Source organism: Podarcis pityusensis (assembly GCF_964106645.2).
Source record: "Podarcis pityusensis genome assembly, chromosome: 8".
Classification (NCBI taxonomy): domain Eukaryota; kingdom Metazoa; phylum Chordata; class Lepidosauria; order Squamata; family Lacertidae; genus Podarcis; species Podarcis pityusensis.
This window is the reverse complement of record NC_138033.1, coordinates 3,545,890-3,566,772: the sequence shown is the minus strand read 5'-3', so window position 1 is coordinate 3,566,772 and position 20,883 is coordinate 3,545,890. Positions and strand designations below refer to the sequence as shown.

At 50.0% G+C, this 20,883-nt stretch overlaps 1 protein-coding gene across 4 annotated transcripts in view; it reads right to left on the bottom strand.

Moving 5' to 3' along the window:
* Nucleotides 1-1,797: 1,797 nt before the first annotated feature.
* GPR4 (G protein-coupled receptor 4) overlaps nucleotides 1,798-20,883 on the bottom strand; it is a 36,845-nt gene continuing 17,759 nt past the window's right edge. For 2 of the 4 annotated variants that reach the window (XM_081019099.1, XM_081019102.1), the window contains exon 2: nucleotides 1,798-3,265. In XM_081019099.1, coding sequence (XP_080875225.1) covers nucleotides 1,923-3,020 — 1,098 coding nt within the window. In that variant the 5' untranslated portion in view covers nucleotides 3,021-3,265 and the 3' untranslated portion in view covers nucleotides 1,798-1,922. Of the gene's footprint in view, nucleotides 3,266-12,245; nucleotides 12,804-20,883 lie in introns of those variants that run through there. The other 2 variants (XM_081019101.1, XM_081019100.1) reach the window with 2 other exon arrangements.

The window sequence follows — 20,883 nt, the reverse complement described above, 5'->3', positions numbered from 1 at the left end:
CTGATTGCATGGCAGATTTCTCATGGTCCCCAAGGAGATTCCTCTGCTCATTAAGCTCCGTAAACGCCAGGCCTTTGGCCTCTTCTTGTAATTTGGAGATGGGAAACCGGGAGGGGGAAGAACGAAGTGACATGTGTGTTTTGCTTGGGTCTCTGGTGCCGCAAAAGGATCCCGTGGGCCGTTTCTCCTACTGTTTTGTTTAACTACTCCCCTCCATTTCCATCTTTGTCTCTGCCCACCCCTGACTAAAGTGCCTTTGCAAAGAACAAACGGGACAGGATTTCATGGTGGCTTCCAGCCTGCCATTCCAGGGGCATCGAGGCAGCCCAGCAACCAGTTACGGCTCCACGCACGTTCCAAGAACTCTTGAGGTTTTTTGCAAGCCCCCAAAATACCCGTGGGCATTTTGGAGTTCTTTGTAAGCCCTGCAAATATACTTGCATGCTCTCTAAAGAACGGCCGGGGTGTCTTCCGGTCCTTAAGCCGTCTTATAATATGGAACGCTGAGCCAAAAGGGATAGAGAAGGAATGTGCTGAAATGCGCTCTCACAGGGGCCAGCGAGATGCCCCAATGGGAAACGTTCAAGCATGATTTGAACACAGGAACAGCTCTCCCCTCTGTCCTAAAACCTCCTTTCAAATTTTACCTTAGGCAAGCTGCTGCTTCTCAGCCACGGCACACCCGCCGTCACCCACCTGCGCCTTCAATGCTCCCTTTTCTTACAGGGTTGTTGTGCTAGAGCCACCAAGCAGGGAGGTGCTCTGAATTCTCCGGCAAAGCACTACACAGGTGCTAGGCATTGTAAACAGAATCATAGGACCGTAGAGTTGGAAGGGACCCCACGGGTCACCTAGCCCAACGTTTTCCAACCTGGGTCTCCCGCTGTTTTTCGACTACAACTCCCATCACCCCTAGCTAGAAGGACCAGGGATGATGGGAACTGTAGTCTGAAAACAGCTGGAGACCCAAGTTTGGGAAACAGTGGTCTAGCCCAGGCACCCCCAACCTTCGGCCCTCCAGATGTTTTGAGACTACAATTCCCATCATCCCTGACCACAATTCCCATCATCCCTGACTACTGCAATGCACTCTACGTGGGGCTACTTTTGAAGGTGACCCAGAAACTGCAACTAATCCAGAATGCGGCAGCTAGACTGGGGACTGGGAGTGGCTGCTGGGACCATATAACACCGGTCCTGAGAGATCTGCATTGGCTCCCAGTACGTTTCCGAGCACAATTCAAAGTGTTGGTGCTGACCTTGAAAGCCCTAAACGGCCTCAGCCCAGTATACCTGAAGGAGCGTCTCCACCCCCATAGTTCAGCCTGGACACTGAGATCCAGCTCCGAGGGCCTTCTGGCGGTTCCCTCATTGAGAAGTGAGGTTAAAGGGAACCAGACGGAGGGCCTTCTCGGTGGTGGCGCCCGCCCTGTGGAATGCCCTCCTATCAAATTTGAAGGAAATAAGCGGCTATCCTGTCTTTAAAAGACATCTTAAGGCAGCCCTGTTTAGGGAAGTTTTTAATATTTAATGCTGTATTGTTTTAAACACTTGATTGGGAGCCGCCCAGAGTGGCTGGGGAAACTCAACCGGATGGGCGGGGTATAAATATATTATTATTATTATTATTATTATTATTATTATTACTACTACTATTACTGGTCCTGCTAGCTAGGGATCATGGGAGTTGTAGGCCAAAACATATGGAGGGCCGCAGGTTGGGGATGCCTGGTGTAGGCCAACCCCCCAGCAATGCATCTCGCAGCGTGGAACTTAGGGCAGAGATGTGCTGGCACGTTTTAAGTTATTATAATAATAATATTATCATTTTATTGTTAGGTCCAATAGTATAATCAATCGGCCAGCTGCCCCGGTGAGTTGCCAGCGGGGCCTCTGCGTCGTCCGGACGCAGCTCCGAGCGTTCAGCGTTCGAAAGTCAGTATCTTCATCTGGAGCTCCTCGTCCCCCGCGGCCCCCCCCTGCGAGGGGGGCATGGGGAGCGCCAGCGGCTGCCTGCAGAAGCTGCTCTTCTTGGAGGAGAGAGGGGTGTCGAGGGTGAGGGAGGCGTTGGCCATCTCTCGGGGCTTGGAGCTGGCCAGGAAGCGCAGCAAGGTGGAGAGGGCTTTGGCCACGTCGCCCCGGGCCCCTTCGTTGGCAAAGCAGTACAGGATGGGGTCGGCCACGCAGTTGAGGCTGGTGAAAGCCAGCGCCGTGTGGTAGGCCACGAAGACCGTCTCCTCGAAGCCGCAGTCGCAGGGCTTGCTCAGGTGCACGGCGCTGCGCGAGAGGAGGAGGAGGTGGTACGGGGCGAAGCAGAAGAGCAGGATGACGATGAGGCTGAGCGAGAGGCGCTTGATCTTGGCCTTCTCCTGCCTCTCGGTGGAGATGTTCCCCCGAACGGCGCGCAGGATCCCCCGGTAGGAGAACAGCATCAGCGTCCACGGGAAGAGGAACCCGATGAAGACCCGGTAGAGGTTCATCCACGCCACCCACTCCTCCATGGGGTACTTCTCGAAGCAGAAGGTGTGGTTGTAGCGGTCGTGGAAGAGCTCGTTGTGGAACAGCGGCGCCGAGTTGGCCCCGATCTCGATGGCCCACACCGTGGCGCTGACGGCCACGGCCGTCTTGACCCTGCGGAAGCGAGCGAAGCGCAGAGGGTGCGCCACGGCCAGGTAGCGGTCGACCGAGATGCAGCACAGGAAGGCGATGCTGATGTAGATGTTGGTGTAGAAGATGAAGCCGAAGACCTTGCAGGACTGCTGCCCGTGGATCCAGTTGTCGTGGTGCAGGAAGTAGTCGATCCACAGCGGCAGCGTGGCGATGTAGAGCAGGTCGGCCACGGAGAGGTTCATCAGGTAGACGCCCAGCTCGTTCTTCTGGCGCACCTGCAGGTAGGCGGCCCACAGGGCCAGGCAGTTGGTGGGCAGGCCCACGGTGATGACGGCGATGTACAGCGCCGGAGGGAAGAGGTGGTCGATCTTGGAGTCCACGTGGCAACTCACCAGCGTCGCGTTGCACATCCTCAAGGAAGCGGGTTGCGGAGAGCCCGGGCGGCGCTGGGTCCCCGGCTCAGGACAGGGTTCTGCGGGGCCAGGAGCAGGGTGTCCGCAGGGCCGGGCTGGCCATCGCGAGGAGGTTCCTGGAATCGGTGCGTGGCGAGGCCCCCATGGGATGGAGCTGGGTTCTGCCTTCTGCCGTGGTGGCACCTAATCAGCTGGGCTGGTGCGAGGGACGCTTCTCAGAGATGCTTCCTGGCCTTGTGGACCTGGCGAAAGAGGACGGCAATAATAATAATAATAATCCCAAATCATCCAAATCCTATCATTTATTAACTTCTATGGTTTTGGGGTTACCCCCCCACAAATCTATAACATATCAGTAATCCTCTCCTCTTCCTCCATCAATTTGTCCAGTCCTCTTTTAAAGCCAACCAGGTAGGTGGACATCATTGCCCATCCTGCGGAACAGAGTTCCACAGATTTGCTATGCAGCATGAGAATAAGTACTTATTACAGGCACCCAAGGGATGCGGGTGGCGCTGTGGGTTGAACCACAGAGCCTAGGACTTGCTGATCAGAAGGTCGGCGGTTCGAATCCCCGCGACGGGGTGAGCTCCCGTTGCTCGGTCCCTGCTCCTGCCCACGTAGCAGTTCGAAAGCACGTCAAAATGCAAGTAGATAAATAGGTACCGCTCTGGCAGGGAGGTAAACGGCGTTTCCGTGCGCTGCTCTGGTTCGCCAGAGCGGCTTAGTCATGCTGGCCACATGACCCTGAAGCTGTACGTCGGCTCCCTCAGCCAATAAAGCGAGATGAGTGCCGCAACCCCAGAGTCGTCCACGACTGGACCTAATGGTCAGGGGTCCCTTTACCTTTACCTTTACAGGCACCCAACAATTCTCTCTCTCCCTCTTAATCGCTGGAGTTGGACAGAGCAGGAGCAATTCCAGGCGCGGCTGGTTTGGTTGGAATCCAAACATTTTATTGTTTTCACTAATTTATACAAGAAGCAGCAATCGATATTCAGCCACCCTCCCCATAAGCACCAAATGTCTATTTAATTACATTTGACGCTTAAATCATTTCGCTTTGCAAGCAAAGGCATCGTGCCATAAGCTGCCATGTGTCCTCGGAGACCTGTGAGCACGTTCGATCGGCGTCGTACAACGATGCCCGGTTGACGGAGACGCTGTGGTTTTCTTCTCTGCTCAACTCTCTCGCACCTGGGTTTGTCCATGAATATTAAGATCCGGATTGAGGTGCGCATTTAGTGCGGTTTAGGAAGCGGGGCAAACCTCTCTCTGGATTTTCTGTGCCCCGATAAGATCTGGTTCAGAGGACATTGCATTTTAACAGGGCACAGCGGCACAGCAAGGAGAGAAGCTCTCGGACCCGGTTGGCGCTGTGGGTTAAACCACAGAGCATAGGACTTGCCGATCAGAAGGTCGGCAGTTCGAATCCCCGCGACGAGGTGAGCTCCCGTTTCTCAGCCCCTGCTCCTGCCAACCTAGCAGTTTGAAAGCACGTCAACCCCAGAGTCGTCCACGACTGGACCTAATGGTCAGGGGTCCCTTTACCTTTACCTTACAGTCAAAATACAGATCATGTGAAAGTGTGGGTGAGCTCCTTGGATGGGACCATAGGAACGGCATCTTATTACGTAAATTTCCTTTAGCATCACTTGGCGGCAGGGATGCCTGGGACATTTGCTGCCGTAGCGTGGCAAGTCCAGACCTCATTCTTTCCACAGTTAAGTTCTCCCATGAGATAACAAAATGAATTGTTTATTATTATTATTATTATTATTATTATTACTATTATTAAAATTTGTACACCACCCTATAGGTAAAATTGGTAAAGGACCCCTGGACGGTTAAGTCCAGTCAAAGGTGACTATGGGATTACGCCGCTCATCTTGCTTTCAGGCCAAGGGAGCTGGCCTTTGTCCACAGACAGCTTTCCGGGTCATATGGCCAGCAGGACTAAGCCGCTTCTGGCGCAACAGGACACTGTGAAGAAAACCAGAGCACACGGAAACACTGTTTACCTTCCCGCCGCAGTGGTACCTATTTATCTACTTGCACTGGTGTGCTTTCGAACTGCTAGGTTGGCAGGAGCTGGGACCGAGCAACGGGAGCTCACCCCGTCACGGGGATTTGAACCGCCAACCTTCTGATCGGCAAGCCCAAGAGGCTCAGTGGTTTAGACCACAGCGCCACCCGCGTCTCTACCACCCTATAACCACAGATCTCAGGGCGGTTACAACATAGGTAAAGGTAAAGGGACCCCTGACCATTAGGTCCAGTCGTGGCCGACTCTGGGGTTGCGGCGCTCATCTCGCTTTACTGGCCGAGGGAGCCGGCGTACAGCTTCCGGGTCATGTGGCCAGCATGACTAAGCCGCTTCTGGCGAACCAGAGCAGCACACGGAAACGCCGTTTACCTTCCCGCCAGAGCGGTACCTATTTATCTACTTGCACTTTGACGTGCTTTCAAACTGCTAGGTTATAGTAACACAAAATAGATAATTAAAAACAAGAATCTCTGCATCCTTTTATCAAAGAGCCAGTGTGGTGAGAGTATTGGGCCAGGACCTGGGAGAGAACAGGGTTCAAATACCCACTTGGCCATGACTTCCACTGGGTGGTGGCCTCGGAGGGTGGGGTTCCTCACTGCCGCTCTCAGCCTGACCTACCTCGCAGGGTTGTTGTTGAGGGTAAAACAGGGAGGAGGAGATCTGTGGGCCCCACCTTGAGCTCCTTGGAAGGAAAAAGCTGGGGTATAAATGCAATGCATAAACGAAGGCAGCAAGTTTCTAGCCCTCAGGCTTGTAAAGATTTGTTCAGAGAGGTGCTGCCTGGTGAGACCCCAGAAATGCAGGAATTAAGACGTCTCTCTGGGGAAGCGGACGGGGCTCCTGTGCTTTCTGGAGGTCCTTGGGGAGATGGATCAGGGCTCAGAGACGGACACCTGCTTTGCCAGAGACAAGACTGGGCTAGAGTAGCCTAATCTGCTGAAAGGGAACTTCTGATCTTCCTTCCCTCACTGCAAGGGGACAAAACCAGAACAGACTATGCAAACAGGAATGATTTATACAGGCTGAAGACCTCAGCGTTTTTGGGGAACACAGCGTTTTGTTTACCACTTTGCATCTTTTCTGTATTTTTAGCACCAAATGCACGTGGTCTGGTTTATCGGGACAATTCATGGAGCGAAACGTGGCAGAAAAAGTGGAACAGAGTCATCATCAGGAGGTCAAGAGGTAGGCCCTTAGTTAGTGGCTGGCGGGCAGGCGGGCTTTGACAGGGCTGTTGTGGTGTTTTCCCTCCAGCGGTATTAACACAGAGGCAGTGTGATGCAGTGGTTAGAGTGTCGGGCCAAGACCTGGGGACCAGGCTTTGAATCCCCACTTGGCCATGGAGATCCCTGGGTGGTGGCCTTGGGTTCCTGCCCCTCAGCCAAACCTACCTCACAGGGTCGTTGTGTTATTTAACAAGGAGCGCGCGGTGTGGGAAGGGAACCATGAGCTTCCTGGAGAAAAGGCTGCAATAAATACAGGAACACGTGAGAGTTTTGTGACGTCTTCGAGGCTATAACACGTTTGCTATGGCATAAATTTCCCTAAGCCACAGAAGGCTCCTCTCAGGATCGTTGGCTAGAGCCTGGCGCTGATAACGCCAAGGTTGCAGGTTCGATCCCCGTGTGGGACAGCTGCATATTCCTGCATTGCAGGGGGTTGGACTAGATAATCCTTGGGAGCCTTCCCAACTCTGCAATTCTGTGATTCTAAGTCTTTTAAGGTGTCCCAAGTCTCTTTTCCTTGTTTTGCTGGAACCAGCTGACTCACAGATAGTACTTTCCGACATTAAGAGCAGCTCGACTGTGGAATGGGCTGTCTTGGAAGGCAGTGGGCTCTCCTCCATTTCTCACTCTGCCCTGGCCACAGTGATCCACACGACAGTCACATCCAGCCTTGATTATTGTAATTCGCTCTATGCAGTGCTGCCCTTGAAGCTGACCCAGAAACTCCAGCGGGTGCAGAATGCCGTGGCGAGACTCCTTACGGGGTCCTTGCCGTGGGATCACATCCACCCAGTGTTTTACCAGCTGCACTGGCTCCCGGTGGAGTACAGGGTCAGATTTAAGGTGCTGGTTTTGACCTTTAAGGCCCTATGCGGTCTAGGACCCTCGTACCTACGGGACCGCCTCTCCTGGTATGCCCCGCGGAGGACCTTAAGGTCCACAAATGACAACATTTTGGAGGTCCCAAGTCGCAAGGTGGTTAGATTGGTCTCAACTAGGGCCAGGGCCTTTTCAGTACTGGCCCCTACTTGGTGGAACGCTCTCTCACAAGAGACCAGGGCCCTGCGGGACTTGACATCTTCCCGCAGGGCCTGCAAGACGGAGCTGTTCCGCCTGGCCTTTGGTTTGGACTCACTCTGACCCTTATGTTTCCCTCCCCTTATGGTCTTGATTTATCAGCTACTTTTAAAATGAGGCTGCATTTTAAATTGTATTTTAACTTGTATTTTAAATTGGGTCCCCCCCTATTATGTTTTTACTGTGATTTTATTGGTGTTATCCACCCTGAGCCCAGCTCTGGCTGGGGAGGACGGGGTATAAATAAATTATTATTATTATTATTATTATTAGAGATTCTTCAACAGAACTGGGCTGGCCACCTCTTTAGCTGTGATTCCTGCATCGTTGCAGGGGGTTGGACTAGATGACCCTTGGGGTTCCCTTCCAACTCGACAGGTCTGTGATTCTCTTCTCTTCTGAGGGCGCATCTGCCTTCCCCACCCAGATCGGTGGCCAAAAGCTTCATCCGCTGCCAGGAATCGAAGCAGCGCTTGACTGTTTCGCCCAGGCAAGCAGCCAAACCCTCCCCAAACCTCACCCCTTTGGCTCAGCGGTTCTGGGAAGGAGAGACCATCTGCAGAGAGAGACTGTGCCTGCAGCACCACACCTCTGTCTCGTCAATAGAAATCTCAAAAGTGGATGGGGAGACATGCTGTCTGACTCAGAGAGATGAGAGCAGGAAACACATCCTAAAGATGCAGCCTAAAACTTCGGACTCTAAACAGAGGGGGGTGTCCAAAAGGTAAAGGTAAAGGTAAAGGTACCCCTGCCCATACGGGCCAGTTTTGCCAGACTCTAGGGTTGTGCGCTCATCTCGCTCTATAGGCCGGGAGCCAGCGCTGTCCGCAGACACTTCCGGATCACGTGGCCAGCGTGGCAAGCTGCATCTGGCGAGCCAGCGCAGCACACGGAAACGCCGTTTACCTTCCCGCTAGTAAGCGGTCCCTATTTATCTACTTGCACCCGGGGGTGCTTTCAAACTGCTAGGTTGGCAGGCACTGGGACCGAACGACGGGAGCGCACCCCACCGCGGGGATTCGAACCGCCGACCATGTGATCAGCAAGTCCTAGGCACTGAGGTTTTACCCACAGCGCCACCCGCGTCTCCTAAAACCCAAGTATGTCACAGCAATTTCACAAAGGTACAGTGGTGCCCCGCAAGACGAATGCCTCGCAAGACGAAAAACTCGCTAGACGAAAAGGTTTTCCGTTTTTTGAGTCGCTTCGCAAGACGAATTTCCCTATGGGCTTGCTTTGCAAGACGAAACGTCTTGCGAGTTCTTGTGAGTTTGTTTCCTTTCTCTTAAAGCCGCTAAGCCGCCCAGGAGATAGTCGGCCAAATGGTGATAAAAAAGGATAGAACTTTCTTTATGTATGCAACAACAGCAGCAAGAATACTCATTGCAAAGTATTGGAAGACACAAGAGCTTCCCACACTGGAGGAATGGCAGATGAAACTGATGGACTATATGGAACTGGCGGAAATGACTGGTAGAATCCGTGACCAGGGAGAAGAGTCGGTGGAGGAAGATTGGAAGAAATTCAAAGACTATCTGCAGAAACATTGCAAAATTAAAGAATGTTAGAGTGATGTTGGATTAAAAATAAGTGGCTTCCAGCTGTTTAGGATTTAAAATTATGGATAGATTAAGATTAAGGATTAGGATTAAAAAAGTTTAAGGAAATGGAAATCTGGTTTTAAAAGGTAAAATTTTAATGTTATATTATATCAAGAGTTAAGATTGGGATTAAAAAAAGAGGGAAAGAAATTGCTGGATAAACAATTTGAACTGGAATACAAGAGAGGGAGGTACAAGGAGGTCCAGAAAATAAGTAAATTTAAAAATGGAGACGAAAAGATGATGCTGTTTTTAATTGTTCTACTTTCTTTTTTGTCTTTTGTTTTCTTGTTTCTTTATTTTTCCTTTTTCTTTTAGATTATGTATTGTATATTTTGAATTGTGTATTTCTTTTTTATGTTTTATGTTTAATCTTTTATTGAAACTTTAATAAATATCATTCAAAAAAATAAAAAATAAAAAATTAAAGCCGCTAAGCCGTTAATAGCCGCTAAGCCGTTAATAGCCGCTAATAGCCGCTAAGCCGCTAATAGCCGTGCTTCGCAAGACGAAAAAACCGCAAGACGAAGAGACTCGCAGAACGGATTAATTTCGTCTTGCGAGGCACCACTGTAGATGGGCCACAGGCACCATTTAGGGTGTGTTTGTGAGGGTGTCGGAAGCTACCCAGCTGGGGCGCATCTTTTGCCTCCTGCAAAAAAATGCACAGACATCTAAAATGTGAGAGCAAAGACTAAGTAAGGTAAAGGTAAATGGACCCCTGACCATTAAGTCCAGTCGTGGCCGACTCTGGGGTTGCGGCGCTCATCTCGCTTTACTGGCCGAGGGAGCCGGCGTACAGCTTCCGGGTCATGTGGCCACCATGACTAAGCCGCTTCTGGCGAAACAGAGCAGCACACGGAAACACTGTTTACTTTCCCACCGGAGTGGTACCTATTTATCTACTTGCACTTTTACATGCTTTCGAACTGCTAGGTTGGCAGGAGCAGAGACCGAGCAACGGGAGCTCACCCCGTCGCGGGGATTCGAACCGCCGACCTTCTGATCGGAAAGTCCTAGGCTCTGTGGTTTAACCCACAGCGCCACCCATGTCCCTTAAAGACTAAGTAGGGGTAATCAAATCCTTATTAAGATAAGACAAGCCACTGGATCAAACTGATATTTCCAATCTAGTCCAGCATTCTGTTCTCACAGTTGCCAACCAGACGTCCGGGGGGAAAGATTATGGAAGATTATTGCAATATACAATCACAACAGCGAGACTGTTATACGCACAAAGATGGAAGGACTTTTTATTACCTATTATGGAAGAACGGCTATTGAAATGAATGGATTTGGCTAGGACCGCACAACTGATGTGCTAAACTAGAGAAAAATCACTGTTGATGTTTCTCAACGATTGGAAACCCCTTATGGGCTTTCTGTGCAAAAAGGAAAATCAACTTGTGATATCTGGGTCTGAAGGCTGGGGGGAAAAAAGGTTGCAAAGCAGAAGAGCTGGCTGTTACTATGGAGTAAGAATTTTGCACAAGTTTTTGAAGTGGAGAGACGGAGAAATGGAAGTCATTTTTCTTCTTCTTTGTTTACTTTCGGTTTTTTATGTCTAAACATGAGGCCAGGCATGCTCTGCTTTGGGGCTGCTGTTTTCGACATCAAGCACCACACCTGGAAAACGTCCCCCTCAAGGAGGCCCTCAAAAACAGAACTGGGCAGATTCATGGGAGGCAGTTCTCAAGGAACTGCTTGCAAGGTGGTTTAGGTCTTCAAAGAGCAACGCTGTTTGGGATTGAGTCGGGCAGCCAGGTTCTCAACTGGTGAAACGGCAACCATTTTTGTGTACGTCATCTGAAACCCCACAGATATATTCTGAACCAGTGGAAACTTCTGGGCTGTTTCCTTTTCCCTTTTCTGAAAGTACAGTGGTACCTCGGGTTACATACGCTTCAGGTTACAGACTCCGCTAACCCAGAAATAGTGCTTCAGGTTAAGAACTTTGCTTCAGGATGAGAACAGAAATCGTGCTGCGGCAGCAGCGGGAGGCCCCATTAGCTAAAGTGGTGCTTCAGGTTAAGAACAGTTTCAGGTTAAGTACAGACCTCTGGAACGAATTAAGTACTTAACCCGAGGTACCACTGTATTTCTGTTGAATGTTATCCCTATGACCTAAGCAACAAAATACACAAACGTATAAAACAACTAGACCGATCCAAGCCAAAGGCTGACATGGGATGTTACATTCGCCGGAAGAAATGATAAAGCAGGTTATCCGGATATTTGCGATGAGATAACAGGCAGGTAAAAGTGGAAAGAGAGCCATTGTAAAAAGCGAGAGAGCAGGAGGTTTGGCACAGCACCTGACCCCAAAGAGTACCCATAATAAAAGCCTCTATATTACATCAAGAAAAAAAATTCAGCCAATTAGATGTCACTTATGCCAAACTTGTGGAAGAGACAAATGTACAGTGGTACCTCGGGTTAAGTACTTAATTTGTTCTGGAGGTCCGTTCTTAACCTGAAACTGTTCTTAACCTGAAGCACCACTTTAGCTAATGGGGCCTCCTGCTGCTGCCGGAGCCCAATTTCTGTTCTCATCCTGAAGCAAAGTTCTTAACCTGAAGCACTATTTCTGGGTTAGCGGAGTCTGTAACCTGAAGCGTATGTAACCTGAAGCGTATGTAACCTGAGGTACCACTGTACTTCTTTAATGTATTCAGTAAAATTCTGGGCTGTTTTCAAGGGCTCGCCCTGCCTTTTCCCTGCAAGTGCTTGGGACGCGTGCAGAGTGCAGAAGACCCGAGATGCTCCGTTTGCAGGGCTGGATGGTGGTTTCCGGGAAACTGGGGTGGGGGAACAGACTGGGACGTAGCCCCCGCCCCAAGGCATTTATCCCCAGCTTAGCTCTGCAGAAGTGTTAGTTCTCCAATTAATTAATAAGAAGGGCTCCTGAAAAATTAATGCTGACCTTTCTGAGGTCTTAATCCCTCTCCCTGCAGCTGAAGGTCATGGAGACCCCCTTCCTCCCTAACACAATTCCCTGGCACTCTCCTGCCAAGCTCTAAAGGGCAGGGAACAAAGGAGACACAGGCTGGTGCTGGAACGGCAGGGCTTCCTCCAGTCCCAAACAGGATACGGCCACATGCCACCTTCCTCAAATTAAAAACCCAGGTTCAGTGCAGAATATATGAGGAGGGTGGGGGGAAACCCTTTAGCCTTCCAAACTGCCTCCCTCTCAGCCAAGCCTGCTTGCAAGAACCCCGCAGCTGTCTCAGATATGCCAGTTCACTTCAGCGCGGTCCAATTAACTAACCTGCTTCGAGGACACCGTGGCAGAAGATTGGGCCTGGAAAATCCAGAAAAGAAATGTGGGACGTGGAAAGGTATCAGAAAAACAACTGAAGCAAATGTGCAAATCTCGGGCGCTCTCGATAGGGGAGGCTGTGCCTTTCCTTGCTGCGGTTTACCAGAGTTTTAGCACCATTCATGGGCTGTGTCTAAACGGAAAGCATAAACAGTTCTGAAACTCATTCATTCGTCTTGGTCTTCCCCTTGGCACCCTGCAAGACAGGCTGCCGGGAGAGAATTAATTCATGGGAGAAATAAGTTCTTCGCTTGGGGAGAGAAAGGAAGAGAAGTTCTAAGCCAGCCTAGACCAACCGGAATTAAGAATGCCGGAAGAAATATCAACAACCTCAAATATGCAGCTGACACAACCTTGATGGCAGAAAGTGAGGAGGAATTAAAGAACCTTTTAATGAGGGTGAAAGAGGAGAGCGCAAATTATGGTCTGAAGCTCAACATCAAAAAAACGAAGATCATGGCCACTGGGCCCATCACCTCCTGGCAAATAGAAGGGGAAGAAATGGAGGCAGTGAGAGATTTTACATTCTTGGGCTCCATGATCACTGCAGATGGTGACAGCAGTCATGAAGTTAAAAGACGCTTGCTTCTTGGGAGGAAAGCAAGGACGAACCTAGACAGCATCTTAAAAAGTAGAGACATCACCTTGCCAACAAAGGTCCATATAGTTAAAGCCATGGTTTTCCCAGTAGTGATGTATGGAAGTGAGAGCTGGACCATAAAGAAGGCTGATCGCCGAAGAATGGATGCTTTTGAATTCTGGTGCTGGAGGAGACTCTGGAGAGTCCCATGGACTGCAAGAAGATCAAACCTCTCCATTCTGAAGGAAATCAGCCCTGAGTGCTCACTGGAAGGACAGATCCTGAAGCTGAGGCTCCAAGACTTTGGCCACCTCAGGAGAAGAGAAGACTCCCTGGAAAAGACCCTGATGTTGGGAAAGATGGAGGGCCCAAGGAGAAGGGGACGACAGAGGACGAGATGGTGGGACAGTGTTCTCGAAGCTACCAGCATGAGTTTGACCAAACTGCGGGAGGCAGTGGAAGACAGGAGGGCATGGCATGCTCTGGTCCAGGGGGTCACGAAGAGGCGGACACAATGAAATGACTAAACAACAACAAAGGCCAACCGGGCGCCCTCTGGCTGTTTCGGACTACAACTCCCATCAGGTTGGCAAGAGGTGATGCAGCAAGCTGGCTCTCTCCGGTTCTCTGCCACCTGTTGACGTGATGAAGAGAAGATTATGGCTGCATCGCGGCCACACCGGCAACTATTGGAAAAGTAGGGGACTGATTGTGAACATTTGATTCCTAGAATTACGGCAGTAGGGTAGTATCAGGAGCGACTGAAATGGCCACGGTGGAGAACTTTCTTCAGCCCACCAGAACTCTTCTTCAGGCTGGGTGTTAAGGAAAAATAAACACTGCGAGAGGAGAGAGGAGAAGGTGTAGCTCATGTGCATTGCAAAAAAAATCTCTTTTGCCTGCACTTTTTATGATGGAACGGAGATTTAATGAGGCCACACAGTGCTGGGCGTAACATAGATCTCAGGTTGCAACAAAAGGCTATTGAAGCAGCCACCGCGTCCCTCTTTGGAAAAACACAAAAGCAGGCGATCACGCGGACGTCTGCATCCTAAGTTCACCCTAAGAGTGGAACCTATGGGGTGTGTTGAATTGTTCAATTTTCACATTCCCAAAATGAAGGGTGGTAAAAAGTTGTAACGTGGTTTGGGAATTCAAAATATATTTTGGCTAAACTGATATAATTTAGTTTTGCTTGGTAGGTAAAATGTGTGTAGAATTGCATATAAGTCGTGATTGCCAAACAGCTGCAGTTATATCATCATCTTCATTATTTAGCATAACTGGCATTTTTCAGAAGCTAAAATTAAAATTCTTTGGTTTCCCGAATGCAGTCCATATGCTTCTTCATCTGACGCAGACTTGCCAAGCTAAATGTTGTCCAGTCACAGAAATAACAGCAGATTTGGTTTCCTCGCACCCCAAAGCCTATCTTTGAGACCCTGCAAAGAGATTTGCAGAAATTAAAGTCTGGCACGCCCTGTGGCAGGAGTTCAGGAGGACAGAACACCGTTTTTGTGGCTCTGCCGTTATTTAAGGCCAGCCGTGCTGTCGAGCTGATGGGAATCGTAGTCCAAAACAGCTGGAGGAGGGCTCAGGTTGGTGGCGGCTGTTCGGAGCACTGGTTGCCCTCGTTTTTCTGAAACAAGCGGAGGTGTGAGATGGGGAGCACGCATCACAACTCCGAATAATGAGACGTGATTTTGCAATAAATATAGGAGAATAAATGTAGGAGTAAAACACACAGGGTGAAGCAGTTCGCCAGACTTGGGGGAGGCAGCGTAGGATCAAGGTCAGTGAGTTTCAGAACATCCTAAGAGCCAAGCTGGATCAGGCCCTGATCAGTCTTTAACATCAGCAGTAACATCTAGACCACGGGAGAGTTTCAGCCCTGTTCTTCTTGAGTTTGTTCAAAAACCTAAAACAGCTTTATCTTGTATTCCTTTCTTTGAATTTGTGCCATTTGGGTTTTTAAACCTTTTTGTAAAAGCAGCACTAGAATTTTCACAGTTGAGTCTTCAACCCCCTATTATTGTGCTTTCCCTTCTTCAAGTCTGGCTTTCTTTAAAACTTGCTATTTAGGTTTTCAAACCTTTTTTGTAAATTCAGTATTAGAAACTGTACGTTTGAGTCTTCAATCCTTTATTACTGCGCTTTGCTTTACCTAGGTTGAGCTAGGATTATAATACATCAGAATTTTGGGGGTTCTGCCCTTGTTTGAATTTAGGTCATTTAAAGTTTATGATTTTTCTATTTCCTTCTGAGGAAACTGAATAGTTCAGTGAAACGAGGTTTGTAGCTGGCATCCCGTTAAGGCTTTGTTCTATTTTAGGTTTTTCCTACTACAAGCAGGGCATAAGGGCAGCAGGCCTCTCTTTTTAGCGTTTGACGGTGCAGTGTTAACCTGCGGAACTCCCTCCCACAAGCGGCTGCCACCAACTTGCTTGGCTTTCAAAGAGGGCTGGGCAAATCCACGGAGGAGGACAGGGCTATCGGTGGCTCGACAATATCCTCCTTAAAGTGTGGTGCATAAAATATTTAAAAATCCAGGGTTGGAGCTTTCTTCCAGCTTTGAAGCAACGTCCAAAACCGTATCTGGCAAACTCTCATTGACAAATTTAACTTTCTGTTATGCAAAGGTGCTGGAGACGGGGGTCCTATTCTCCTCTGTTAGCCTTAAAACAGCCTTTATAAATGTAACAACCTCTCCAATTTAAAAGTTTTGTTTAGTAACAGGGGCTTAAAAGCAAGTCTCGGAAGAACGACTGGACCAGGGGTCAGCAAACTTTTTCAGCAGGGGGCCAGTCCACTGTCCCTCGTGGGAGGCTGGACTATATTTAGAAGATGATGACGATAAAGAAGGAAAAGTAGAGTTTGGATTTGATATCCCGCTTTATCACTACTCTAAGGAGTGAGAGCTGGACCATAAAGAAGGCTGATCGCCGAAGAATGGATGCTTTTGAATTCTGGTGCTGGAGGAGACTCTGGAGAGTCCCATGGACTGCAAGAAGATCAAACCTCTCCATTCTGAAGGAAATCAGCCCTGAGTGCTCACTGGAAGGACAGATCCTGAAGCTGAGGCTCCAAGACTTTGGCCAGCTCATGAGCAGAGAAGACTCCCTGGAAAAGACCCTGATGTTGGGAAAGATGGAGGGCACAAGGAGAAGGGGACGACTGAGGGCGAGATGGTGGGACAGTGTTCTCGAAGCTACCAGCATGAGTTTGACCCAACTGCAGGAGGCAGTGGAAGACAGGAGTGCCTGGTGTACTCTGCTCCATGGGGTCATGAAAAGTCGGACACGACTAAACGACTAAACAACAACAAAGGAGTCTCAAAGCGGCTCACATTCTCCTTTCCCTTCCTCCCCCACAACAAACACTCTGAGAGGTGAGTGAGGCTGAGACTTCAGAGAAGTGTGACTAGCCCAAGGTCACCCAGCAGCTGCATGTGGAGGAGCGGGGAAGCGAACCCGGTTCACCAGATTACGAGTCTACCGCTCTTAACCACTACTGGCTAAGAACAAATTCCTATGCCCCACAAACAACCCAGAGATGCATTTGAAATCAAAGGACACATTCTACTCATGTAAAAACATGCTGATTCCCGGACTGTCCGTGGGCCAGATTTAGAAGGCGATTGAGCCCGATCCGGCCCCCAGGCCTTAGTTTGCCTACCCATGGACTGGTCTTTCAGTTGACTCACTAGAAGGGAGCATTTCAAGGAAGGAGGTGGTGGCTGAGCTCTTGCGTCAGCCTTCGAACTTCACCCACTCCCCTTCCCAGCTACACACACCCCATGGAAACCTTCGGGGTCTGCATTTGCATTTCCTCCTGATAGCTCGCTTACCAGACACGGGGCCTTCGCTGCCTCATCCGGGTAGAGCCTGCCCTACAAAATCCAGGCCTTTGTCTGTCTTGATCTACATCCTATACCCCAGGGGTCAGCAAGCTTTTTCAGCCGTGGGCCAGTCTACCGACCCTCAGACCATGTGGTGGGCCGGACTATATTTTGAAAAATATATATAAACGAATTCCTATGCCTCACAAATAACCCAGAGATGCATTTTAAATAAAAGGACACGTTCTACTCATGTAAAACCATGTTGATTCCTGGACCGTCCACAGGCCGGATTTAGAAGGCGATTGGGCTGCATCCAGCCCACGGGCCTTAGAGTGCCTACCCCTGCTATACCCTTTTTAAAAATGCTAGCTCTTTTGGGGGTTTTTTAATTGGGTTGTTGGTTTTCTTTTGATTTTATATATTTGATATTTGATGTGAACTGCCCTGAGACCTTTGGGTACAGGGCAGCATAGAAAATAAATCAATAAATCAATAAATAATAGTAACAACAACAACGACAACAGGGATGCGGGTGGTGCTGTGGGTTAAACCACAGAGCCTAGGACTTGCCGATCAGAAGGTTTGAATCCGCGACGGGGTGAGCTCCCGTTACTCGGTCCCAGCTCCTGCCAACCTAGCAGTTCAAAAGCACGTCAAAGTGCAAGTAGATAAATAGGTACCGCTCCGGCGGGAAGATAAACGGCGTTTCCGTGCGCTGCTCTGGTTCGCCAGAAGCGGCTTAGTCATGCTGGCCACATGACCCGGAAGCTGTACGTCGGCTCCCTCAGCCAATAAGCGAGATGAGGGCCGCAACCCCAGAGTCGGTCAGGACTGGACCTAATGGTCAGGGGTCCCTTTACCTTTACCTTTAACAACAATAATGGCCTGATTCTGCATGAGGCAGCTTCCTTATCTTCCTAAAACTTCCCTCGGGAGACACCAAAGTTCAGGCATGGTCTGTACAAAGCAGGCCTTGACTCCGTAACCTATTTCTGATGAGGTGAATGGCATGTGCAGGGGGCTCTGGGAGGGCAGCCAGCCCGGCTCCGCAAACCCAGAACGGAGGAGCAGGGTACGAGAGAGAGATACTAGGTGCATTTCTTAGGGAGGAGTCATAGTGAGGCTCCACAGGCCCCTGGAGCCGTCTGGGCTGCTTCTCTGTGGGAGCATCGGTATCTATGGAAATCAAGCACTTTGCATGGCCACCGGATTTATAAACTTGCGCTTTGCATCTTTAACAGCCTTCCCAAAGCCCCTGGAAACCGCAGGAGGGGTGAGAGGTCCTGCTTGAGGCCGCTGTGAGAGCAGGACACTGGGCTCGCTGAGCCCCCTTCGGACGGATCCAGGAACAGGGGCTCCTCCTCGGTCCTTGTGAGCCTGACTCGACCCCCAAACCAATGCTCCTTATGCCCGCGATGTGGGAGAGTCAGGAAAGCAAAATGAAGCAGAAAACAAGGAGCACATATCACGCCAGCCGGCGTGCGCGGACGGTGTTAATAATTGGCCTGGTGGTGCCAGGAGGGGCATGCGCTCATTCCATGCGCTCATGCGCAGCAGCCCAAGTGAAAGGAAGAAGAACATCATTACTGAGTAACCGGGCAGGACGAGTCAACGTGGTCCAAAGATGCCCAGGGATAAGTTGGGACATCCATTGCTGTGCTCCCTTCTTCCCAGCCCTAATTGAGTGCCACAAACCTGGGTGGGTTTTGGGGTTGGTTTGTTGTTTTTTAAACAAACTCTTCTTGAGTTTCTCAGAGCGTTCAGTTTTGTACCAGAATTCACAAGTTACGTGCTGGGTTTGATTTTGTTCACTTACCCGCCGCCTCTGCACGGTGATCTGAGCCCAAAGTGCTTTGCAATGAAAACCCAATTACGACCATCCACTTTGATCATCATGCTTTGAAAATAATGTAATGATTCCACCCGATACGCTCTTTATTCCGGCTTTTGGCACCTGAGGTGCATATTCTTAGGGCCCTCCTTATTTCTGTGATAGTAAGTTGCTTTAAAGGGACACGGGTGGCGCTGTGGGTTAAACCACAGAGCCTAGGACTTGTTCTCATTCTGAAGCAAAGTTCTTAACCCAAGGTATTGTTTCTGGGTTAGCGGAGTCTGTAACCTGAAGCGTATGTAACCCGAGGTACCACTGTATAAACACTGACAACTGGGAAACATTGGCCTGTGAGCGCTCCAGTTGGAGAACAGCCTTTACCAAAGGTGTCCTGGGCTTTGAACACACTCGAACTCAGGACACAAGGGAGAAAAATGCTAAGAGGAAGGCATGCTGGGCAAATCCACACCGTGATCAACTCCCGCCTGGAAACCAATGTCCCCACTGTGGAAGGATGTGTGGATTCAGAACTGGCCTCCAGTGTCACTTACGGACTCATTGTTAAAACCATGTTATGGAAGACAATCATACTCGGCTACGAGGGATCGCCGAAGAAGAAGAAGAAGAAGAAGAAGAAGAAGAAGAAGAAGAAGAAACATGAGGAAGGCTGGGGGGGTGCTGCAGAAAGCTCTGTGGGGCTAGGGGGAGGACATGAAACCAGGGAACGGGAGCTGTGCCCCTCCCTCTCCCCAAGGACATTGGCTTCTCTCCCCATTACCGGCCCAAATATAATTAAGCCAGTCTGGACCTCGCTGCCCACCTGCTTCCAAACTGATGAGTCGGCTGCAGTATGCTCCCTGCCTCCCTGGAAGGAAAGAAAGAAAGGAAGTTGCTAGCTGCCTGGTCACAAAAATGTTCAGCCCTGGCATAAAGATCCCGCACTCAGTGACTCTTGGCTCACTTGAAGAAAAAAACGCCACAAGAAACACAGCCCCTACTAGCTAATAAATCACAACCCCAAACCTGTACCATAGCCATGAAGGGGTGTAACAAGACTGCTCCTTTGTCAGGAAAGGGGGGAGGAATTAAGAAAAAAATAGAATCAGATCCAGACACTTCAGAACTTTGCATACATTTTCACCCCTGTAACAAGGTGTTGTTGTTTAGTCGTTTAGTCGTGTCCGCCTCTTCGTGACCCCCTGGACCAGAGCACGCCAGGCACTCCTGTCTTCCACTGCCTCCCGCAGTTTGGTCAAACTCATGCTGGTAGCTTCGAGAACACTGTCCAACCATCTCGTCCTCTGTCGTCCCCTTCTCCTTGTGCCCTCCATCTTTCCCAACATCAGGGTCTTTTCCAGGGAGTCTTCTCTTCTCCTGAGGTGGCCAAAGTCTTGGAGCCTCAGCTTCAGGATCTGTCCTTCCAGTGAGCACTCAGGGCTGATTTCCTTCAGAATGGAGAGGTTGGATCTTCTTGCAGTCCATGGGACTCTCCAGAGTCTCCTCCAGCACCAGAATTCAAAAGCATCCATTCTTCGGCGATCAGCTTTCTTTATGGTCCAGCTCTCACTTCCATACATCACTACTGGGAAAACCATAGCTTTTACTATACGGACCTTTGTTGGCAAGGTAATGTCTCTGCTTTTTAAGATGCTGTCTAGGTTTGTCATTGGTAACAAGGTAGTCACCTTGAAATTTTTTGATGCTGTTGGTATCCGCCTGTCTCGAGAGACAATGGAGTGCGCCTCCGGGGGTGAAGTCAGACCGTTGAGTTGCGCAAGCCTGGGGAGTGATTGGAGGTCCTGGGCTGCCCAGATGACAAGACCCCCCCCTCTCGGCAGGGCAAGACGTTTGACACCCGCTAGGCTGCAGGAGTTGTAGCTTGGCTCATGGGAACTGGACGGTGCCAGATTGGGGGAGATGGGGCTGAAAAGATAGGCCAGGGGTCAGCAAACGTTTTCAGCAGGGGGTCGGCCCACTGTCCCTCAGATCTTGGGGGGGGGGGGGACAGACTAGATTTTGGGGGAAAAAAATGAACGAATTCCTGTGCCCCACAAATAACCCAGAGATGCATTTTAAATAAAAGGACATTCTACTCATGTAAAAACATGCTGATTCCCGGACTGTCCGCGGGCCGGATTGAGAAGGCGATTGGGCCGCATCCGGCCCCCGCACCTTAGTTTGCCTACCCATGCAATAGGTCTTGCAGCCCCTTCCCAACCAGGTCCTAACCTGGTGGTTATAGAGACTAAAAAAACTGCCTCTCCAGGGCTAGAAATGGAGGTCACTCAGCCCCCTGCCCTCTGTGCCGCCACACCCAGGCATGATCCGCAAAGAA